Below are 10,056 nucleotides of genomic sequence, written 5' to 3' on the forward strand. Positions count from 1 at the left end.
GGTGTAAGCTGTGTATTGTTCAGCATCAACTTGTAAGAGAATAGTTTCTCCTTTAGTAAAAGGATTCTTGCTGAATTTTGGATTTAAGTTTGAAGACATAAGCCTAAGGTAGACTCTAAACATAATAGCAAAATTTTTGCAGTTATGAAATTCATCTCCTTGTATTTGAATGTCTAGAACAAGAGATTCTAGAATCATGGGATCAGTTAAGTCCACAGAGAAATTTGGAGAACTATTAAAGTATATAGGTCCATTACAAATGTTTGTTTGAACCATAGCTAAAATAGAAGGCTGATACCTTTTGAGTCTTTTGTCTCTTAGAGCAATGAAGATATGAGTATCAACTCCTATATGAACTAAGGGTTTGACAGCAACTTGGGCAAGACCGAAGTGGGCATACCTATGGCCTTGTTTTATATATTTTTTTATTGATTCTCTACTAAGCAGAGAAAAGCTCTCACATTCATCAAGAATGCTTCTAGTTTCTTCATGGGTTCTAATTGAAAAAGCAGTCTTAAAATCCATAAGACCTATATTGTAATAATTTTCAATCTTTTCTTTAGGAGTACTCCAATTTGAATAATCAATCTCCGCATAAGTCTCATTACTTAGCACAATATTCTTGTCCATTTTATTTTTGGGTTTGGATCCTAAAAGATTTCTAAACTTACTGGCCATATTCAAACAGAGGGATAAGGATTGAGTTTAGGAGTTGGTTAAGATCTAAGAAACTGGTCGCAGGGGAACACTATGCGTGGAACACCTAGACATAAGGCTTACCAACCGTCTTACAAGCTTACCAAACCTGAATTCCAACGTTCCTTTTATTAAGTTTAATCCTAAGGATAATCTCATCATCTCAGTTTTGAATATTAAGACAGTCAAATTCATCAATCTTATAACATCCATTACCGCCAACAAAATGGCTCTGATACCATCTTGACCCAGGTTGTATTTTGATATGATTGAAACCTTGTTACAAATTTTGCGGAGCTAATCTCAGGGCTATGTTGGGTCAGTTTTACAGTTAAAAATTTCTTAACAATCTACCAGATCCAGCAGATTCCCGAAGATTACCCAGCAGCCTGACCAGTTAGGCAATAGTAGAGAGTATACGTAGCGAAATTTTCTTCCACCACGCACATCTCTGAACTATCCCTAAATACCATGACCCTATGACCATTAACAAGAAAAGGAATAAAGTTAGGAGCGACTCCCTGAATTTGCACGGCTCCATTCACTCGAAGGCCAGTGTAGGGTCCAATCCACTTGGATTTTAGTTTCCGAGGCATCAGTTTAAGCCTTGATTGGAATAGGAGCACTTTCTGACCAACTAGCAGTTCCTTGACCCGAAGGTTGTTGTCGTGCCACAATATTGTTTTCTCCTTGTACCACATAGCGGCATCATACGACTCAAGCCTTAATTCCTCCAGCTCTTGCAGTTGAAGCGTTCTCTCCTCCTCACAGGCCTGGGGCTTCATGTTTATCTCTTTGATTGCCCAATAAGCTTTGTGCTCAACCTCGACAGGGAGGTGGCACATTTTGCTTAATACGAGCCTGTAAGGCAACATTCCAATGGGAGTTTTGAACACAGTTCGGTATGCCCATAAAGCATCGTCAAGTCTTTTACTCCAATCCTTCTTCGATGGATTCATTGTCTTCTCCAAAATTGCTCTGATTTCTCTGTTCGAGATTTTTGCCTGACCATTTGCCTGGGGGTGGTAAGGAGTGGATAAACGATGGTGAACACCATATTTCCTCATCAAAGCTTCTATCGTCCTGTTGTAGAAATGAGTCCCTTGGTCTGAGATGATTTCTCAGGGCACACCATACCGGTTGAATATATTGGCCTTCAGAAACCTCGCTACTTCCTTCGATTCGCAAGAACTTGTAGCCTTGGCCTCTATCCATTCGGAAACAAGTCCACCACAACCAATATGTAGGGGTTCCCATATGACGATAGAAAGGGACCCATGAAGTACATTCCCCACACATCGAAAATCTCACAAAGAATAATTGGAAACAGCGGCATTTCATCCCTCGCAGAATTCCCCCCGCTCTGTTGGCATCAAAACCCGCTGTCTAAAAACTTCTGCGCTGTCTTTCTTGGCCCAAAATGACCAGCACATGCCAATGCGTGGCAATGATTCAAGACATCCTTTTGTTCCCACTCGGGGATGTATCTTCTAATCACTTTATCGGACCCCATCCTCCAGAGGTAAGGGTCGTTCCAAAAATATTACCTGGCTTCACTCTTAAGTTTCATCCTCTGGGCCCGGGAAATTTATGGAGTACTCGGCAACTCTCCCGTGACCAAGTAGTTTGCCAGGTCTGCAAACCAAGGTTCTTCATTCAGCTTACACTTCCCTTTATCCAAATCTCCTGGGCCGGTTAACGCTAACACTGCCACCCAACTAATAGGTCTAGGTGATTCCATCACATAATATTAATGTTCCTCTGGGAATGCATCTGGTATATCTTCTTCATTTTCTCCTTGAAGTATCCTGCTTAGGTGATCAACCACCTTCTCTGTACCTTTCTTGTCTCTGACCTCCCAATCGAACTCTCGAAGCAACAGGACCCAGAGAATCAGTCTCGGCTTAGACTCCTTTTTTACTAACAGATATTTAATAGCTATGTGAATACAATCACCATCGACCATAACAGATATGGTCGGAACTTCTCGAATGAGTACACAACAACCAACAATTCTTTCTCTGTAGTGTCGTAATTCTTCTGGGCCTGGTTGAGGGTCTTCAAGGCATAAAAGATCACATAGCTCTTCCTGTCAATGCTTTGACCAAGCACTACCTGCTGGGGTTCGGAGCCCCTTGCATAGCGGAAGTCATGCATTCACAAATAAATCAGATCTACGGATCTATTTGACATATTATGGGATTAATTAACTACATGTTAAACACAGAATTGCATTCAAGAACGCACATAATTCATGTAAAATGAATTAAAACCTAAAACATGAATTCCTACGGTTTAGAATTACCGATCTGATTCTCCAAAGAATCGACGATTGCTTGCACCTTCTCCACGTGATGTTCTTCGTACTCAACCAAGAATCTTCTAATCTGTATCCCGAACTCAGATAATGACCTTTGGGTGGGCAAAGCTTGTCAGAATCGAAAATGGCTTGATTAGAAAGAAGACAGAATATCAGTTTTCTCAAAAACTGATTTTTCATCCACTCCCACATGGGAGCACGAAAATTAATGATAAAAATCTTATTTAATCTCCTTTCTAATCTGCTTTTATATAGAGTTATGATGGGCTAGATTAGGGATCCATGGAGGTTGGACTTGGGCCAAACCTGTTGGACTTTTACTAATTAAATTGAGCCCCAATTTAATACAAGTCCAATAGAATATTATTATCATCCACTATAGTATAATAATATTGACTGCCCGTCCAATCCCAAATTACGAGTAATCCCGGCTTTACCTCTTTAATTTATTATTTCTCATGTTTAAGATATAAATATCCATTAATTAATTTAAGCCTGCTATTTGACTTTAATTAATTAATATCTTTTTCCAAGAGTTTTCTAGTTCAAAATCTTTATTTATTATTCTGGAATAAATTCCAACCGGCCGGGTTTCTGAATAATAAAACCTTTTTCGAACACCTCTTGAGGATATTATCAAACTGGACTCACCCAGCACACGATTCATTGCAATAACAATACTAGCACCTTTAGACATTGATCACCACTACCCAAGATACCAGGATTCTTGGATTGCGAAAAATCCGCAGCATTTGATAAATCAAAGTAGTGCATAATCAATATCGTATGGTCAATGTTATGTCAACAATGATTAAGAAATAACAATAACCGAGACCTTGTCTTTTAGTAAATAGCAAGAAAGACTTATCTCAACTGTTAGATCCTTCAGTGCTATACCACACCAGTGTCGTTTATTTCCAAAGGTATGGAAACGTGCGGACTGACACTGTAACCTTTCACGATAGGTAGCCAAAGCCTATCTAGGTTGTGAAATTCTATTTCTCTTCTACAAAGGACCGACTGCGTCACTTTCTGTGAACGTCGTTCACGACCAGTCTACTATGCAGAAGAATTAGACTTATTTGCTTCTTATACATTTAAATGTTTGAGAAACGTCTTATAAATACATAAGCAAACACCAATGCGATAAAATTAATTCTTCTCTCCTTGGGTTAAAAGTGGATTGTAGAGTTTATTGTATACAAGCAATTCTATCCGTGCAACATGCTCGAAATATGCTTTTCAGTATACCAATCCTAACAAACTCCCACTTATACTCAAAATCATGCTTTCGAGTATACCCACTCCCAAAACTCTCCCACTTATACTCTAAGCAGGTCTCGGGCCATGATACATCGAACTACCGTACTTTTCACCTCATGTGTAAAACATGTTTCCATATAGGCATTTTGTGAAAACTTCTGCCAGGTTGTTCTCTGATGATATCTTGGAAACCATAACGTCTTGCTGCGCACTTAATCCTTAATTAATTTCATACTTCATCTCTATGTGATTGCTTAGCTTTATCAGATCGTGTTTCCCTCGAGTTAGACATATGACTAGAGTAATTATAACAAAATATAATACTCATTCACATACTCAGAATCACGGTCAAAGCTATTAGGAAGTTACTGAGATGAACAACTACCTTAGTAGTTTCCGATGAAACCACACTTGTAATTTTCATGATGGAGTCTATGATTTGATCAACACTCCTTCATGTCTCAGTATTCATCTCCTAAAGTGAACACATAGTCAGAGGATGACTCGATCACCGATCAATTATAAAATCGAGTCGATGTAACCTAAAGGACATAACATGGATGTCTGATAAACTAGAGCATACCGTTTAGTCTTTTTCAAGTACTATAGTATATTCTTTACCAATCCAATGTCCTTGGCCATGGTTAATATGATATCAAGCTTCTATGCCAAAGGCAAAGCTAATATCTAACTTAATACACATCATAGCATAATTAGGACTTCCAATTACGAAACTTGTCTCATTCCTCTTGATCTCATTCAGTGTCGTAAAACACTTACTATAGACAAGATAATTCCATCTAGAAAAGTAAAACCTTTTCTTGGAATTTTCAATGCTAAAGTGTCTAAGTATTGTGTAGATGTAGGATTCTTTAAGAAACATAACATTCTTTTTCTAGCAATCTGATGACATAAATGCTTAGAATGTAACTAGATTATCTTAAATCCATCATCCTTAAACTGGGTAGACGACCAGTTTCCTACGCTAGATAACCCTCTTAGTTGTTTATCAACTTTTATAGATGTCATCGTCGTAGAGTACCAAAAATACCAAATATAGTGCACTTTCAACTTTCTTGCCCTATATTACATAACCATTAAGATGTTCCATGCAGATGATCTCCTCAAGACATCTACTTAAAGAAAACTATCTTGACAATCATAGTACATACATCCTAATTTATGTAGGTTACAATAGACAATATACAGATCGACTCAGGCAAAAATGACAGACGGGAATATAATTCTCTCTGGGTATAACCCTTTGCCATTATTCTAGCCTTTTGAGATCCATGCTTACACTTGCAGGTCCACTAGCTCCCACTGACTGAAATAGTCTATGGGTAGTATCGCAAGTCTTGCAAACATTCTGGTCTATTTAAGATTGTTATTCATAATCTATCATCTTATCAAGAATGATTATTTGAATAAGTCATTGTGTCCTTGTAGTTACAGGGATTATGTTCAAGTTGATCTAAGACTGAGTCTTAAAACTCTTTTAGACCCATGAACTTATTATGTTTGCAAAGAACGCTCCCACTACGACACGACTCTTACAATCTTAGGTACAAACGTTGATTTTCTTAGTGCATAAGTTTCTAATGGTAAGACTTCTTGGTTAAGATGGAAAATAGATATTCTCATTATCTTGAGAATTATCATGTTTGTTAGGCTTGTAGTTCTCCTCATAATCTTCATCAAAGAATCTAGTATTCGTGTAAACAAACACATATCTTGCCGTGAAGATTATAGAACATGTACCTTTTCTATCATTTGGGACAACCTTAAAACATACCTCAGTACACAACTCCAATTACTTGGATACCTTTTCCAAAACATGTGTTGGAATAACTCCACACCTTGAGATGTGCTGGACTAGACTTGCCTCCAGTCCACAACTCGTGTGTTGTAGAAGGTACTGATGTTATGGTAGTTTCTTTAAGGTATAACTCGTTGTTTCTAACGTATATCCCATTAATGATAAGGTGTTATTGAGTAAAACTGTTCACTTATCGAACTTGTCTTCAAGAGACTTCGATATCTTCTTATATGGCTATCCCATTCTTTAGAAGAATGCTTGGAGTAGTCAACTAGGATTTAACTCCCACTACTGATCTTAACACATTGCTCGTCTTCTATGGTATAAACCACTAAGACTTGCTAGTCTCTCTATGTCGCACCTCTATAAGTATTCTGAATCCCTTGACCGACGAAAAGATTCTAACATTTTGTGCATCAACCAGACTTACCTGACTTTCAAGCTATTTAACAAGTAAGCTGTTAAAATCTCGATAGTCACTTGAGTTTGACAAAATCAGTTTGAACAATTACTAAGTATTTTCTTGGCCTTATGTTTAAGTACCATAAATACTTTATCATTCATTGTTTAAGAAGTTGAACTGTCGTACAAGCTTACCAAACCTGAATTCCAACGTTCCTTTGATTAAGTTTAATCCTAAGGATAATCTCATCATCTCAGTTTTGAATATTAAGACAGTCAAATTCATCAATCTTATAACATCCATTACCGCCAACAAAATGGCTCTGATACCATCTTGACCCAGGTTGTATTTTGATATGATTGAAACCTTGTTGTTAGAACACGTATTGGCCAAAGCCGTGTTGTGTAATAACGTATTGGTTAGAATCATAGTATTTATGAGTGAATTATTATGATGGATTATTCCGTTATTAAAGGACATATGAAGAAAGAACATATGAAGAATATGCACAGAAACAGTTTGAATAAACATAATGAAAGAGAGCAGTATTAAAGTAACTGAAGAAAGAAATTAATTTGAAAACTCACTTTGGATTAAAACTTTGAAAGGTTTCAGAGGGAATGAGGGAGAAGAGCAATGAGTCTGAGATCAGAACTCGGTGTCTTCATCTCAATCTGAAACCCTTTATTTGTAGCCAACAACCCTGGCAAAAGGTGTACAGTAATTTACATAAACGTAAGCAGTGACGTAATTTACATAGTACAAATACTATTACAAAAAGTCAGTATTCACTATTCACTATTACATTATTGGAAGCAGAAAAGTGGCCGTCATTCTTGACCTTTGAAAAATTCTTTTGAAAAGCTACATCATGCTGCAAGAACGATGCTGAGAATTCTGAGTTTTCTCTCACATCTTTTGATATATTGGCAGTGCCTATATTCCTCATCATCATAATAATAATCAGAGTGACGACTTCTCTGGCCTCTGAGTTCATACATGATCTGGAGGCTTTCTTTTTCCCTTCTGACTGCTTCTTGTAACCATCTAGCTTCTTTAGCATATTCTAACATACAAAGAGGCTTCATCTTCAAGCTGCAGTAATTATGAGAATGATATTGAGAGTTCTCTTCAAATTTTTGAGGCTTTGATTTCGACTGTGAAGTCTATTAATGACCCAGCTGAGATAATGATAATCTATCTCTCCCGGAATATTAAGAATTTCTTTTGCCTCATTAAGATAATAGTCAGCTTCATCTGTGACTCTTTTGATTTCTTCAGTAAGGTTCTTGACATATTCTTTCGTCACCTTTTTCCTAAAGAATCCTGACATCAAAAGTCGAAGGGGTCTTGACCCCCAATAGGATCAGAAGAAACAGATTTCTCAGACCTTGATTTTGAAGAAACAGATTTTTGAGCCATGAGCTCAAAGAAATCTTTTTTGAAATGTTCTGGGAGATTGTCGAAAAAGCTATCAGATCTTGGTCCTGAATTGCTAGCTTTCTTTAAATTTTCTGCCTTGTTCTTTTCTTTCTTTTCTCTTTGAAAAACCACTTTTTCACCAGTGGTAAAGAATTGTTTGACTGCAGGTTCAGCTCCGATATGATTTTGGAACTTAGCCCACCATTTGACTTTGTAGACCCTAGTCAAAGAGTAAGGGGTAGGATCTGAATACAGTTTTTCAAAATTGAAATCCCAAGCAAGGATCCAAGGGACTTTTAATTCCGCATGGAACATAATGAATTTTTGAATGTTTTTGATGGTAGAGTATTCTGCAAAGGCATGGAAACCTTTTTGAACTTCCGAAGGAAGGATTTGAATTGTTGATCCCAATTTTCTCCACCAATCTGGAAACCAGACTGGGAATTGTTTTTCACAACTGTGGTGGAAGGAAATAAACCATGAGTGGTTATAATATCTGAATAAGAAAGCTCTGAACGAAGCATTCTTATAATCGATATAATTGTACCCCTGAGCTGGGTGGTTAAAAGTTTTGAATTCATTGAGTCCTCCAAAAGTGGATGTAGTATGGACTCTTTTGATGATACATTTTGAAAATTCAATCTCCTTAGATCTATTGTAATTATGAGTTATTTCCACTGAGTCAGAGTCAATAAGAATAAACTCATAATACTTTTGATCTTTTGATTTATCATCAGATTCCCAGAGTTGGGAAGGATCAGGAAAACGGTTTCTTATGAAATCGATTTGAGAGGGTTTTGCTGGAAAATCCGAAAAGGGGGTTGTCCCGCAATCTTCATGCAAGTCCTTGGGAAAATACTTACATTCATCAGGGGTGTTTGGGATTTGAATATTAGTGGGTTTTGGAATATTTGAAGTGAGAACAGTGTTATAAGGAATTTCTGGGATATTTTGAAGTGGAGAGAATCTATTAAGGGAAATTTGATTGGAAAGGTGTCTTTGATTGTGTTTTTGGGATTTTTGAGGAGTGATAGGAGCTGAGGATGAAACCAGGGCTTTTGATTTCACATTTGAAGGGAAGACTTCATAGTCATTGACACTTTGTTTCTTGGAGGTCCTAGAGTCCGTTATTACGACCTTGTAAAAATTCTCTAGTTAGAAAATCTGGTAGAGAATTGTTTTAACCTTTAATAAACTCAATTTCAAAATCAAAGACGGATAAGATAGCTTGCCATCTGGCAAATATCTGTTTTGAAACGATGTTTTGCACATCTTTGGTAAGAACTTCTTTTGCAGATTTGCAATCAATCCTAATTTAAAATTTTTTATTATAAAGGTCATCTTGGAACTTTTGAATGCATAAGACAATGGATAAGATTTCCTTTTTAATAACGGAATAATTCATTTGTGCATTATTCCAAATACCAGAATGGTATCTTATTAATTGTTCCTTTGAATCCAATTTTTGTTTTAATATAACTCCATAGCCTATGTTAGAGGCATCAGTTTCAATAATCATGAAAGCTTTTGGAATTTGGAATACCTAGGCAAGGTAGGGTTTTGACCTGTTGTTTTATTGTTTTGACAATATTAGTATGATCTTCTGTCCAGTTTGAAGGATTTATCCTAAGTCTTTGATAGAGAGGCTTACAGGTTTCTCTAAGGTTAGGAAAGAAATCTAAGATGTAATTCAAGCATCCTAAAAATCTTTGTAATTGATTTTTTTCTTTAATTTCATCAGGAAATTTGTCTGTGAAGGATATAGACCTAAGGATATAGACCTACTGATGGGTCTAAAAGTTCCCTTGTCAATCTCATGACCTAAGAACCTAATATTAGTTTGGAAGAGTTTCATTTTTGGAGTAGAGATAACTAATCCATTTTTCTCAATGGTTTTCAAGAAAATTTCCAAATGCTTCTCATGCTGGTCAAGATCTTTCAAGTTCAGCTGGTTTCATAATGTCACGACTGCCCATACTAGGGGTACCACGAACGCGGCGATCGTGACCGGCATGCATGGATAACATTTTAAATGAAAACTTAATTAACTAAAAAAAAACAATTTAGTTTAAAGAAGTTTAAGATTATAATTTAACTATTGATTAGAAATGACTTATGAAAACTATTTTTAAA

At 36.7% G+C, this 10,056-nt stretch overlaps 1 protein-coding gene across 1 annotated transcript; it reads right to left on the reverse strand.

Moving 5' to 3' along the window:
• Positions 1 to 1,073: 1,073 nt before the first annotated feature.
• On the reverse strand, positions 1,074 to 1,763 carry LOC121767005. Its single transcript, XM_042163223.1, has one exon. The coding sequence runs from the start codon at positions 1,761 to 1,763 to the stop codon at positions 1,074 to 1,076; it is 690 nt and encodes a 229-aa protein (XP_042019157.1).
• Between the last annotated feature and the right edge of the window lie 8,293 nt (positions 1,764 to 10,056).

Source organism: Salvia splendens, chromosome 15, assembly GCF_004379255.2.
Source record: "Salvia splendens isolate huo1 chromosome 15, SspV2, whole genome shotgun sequence".
NCBI classification, from domain to species: Eukaryota; Viridiplantae; Streptophyta; class Magnoliopsida; order Lamiales; family Lamiaceae; genus Salvia; species Salvia splendens.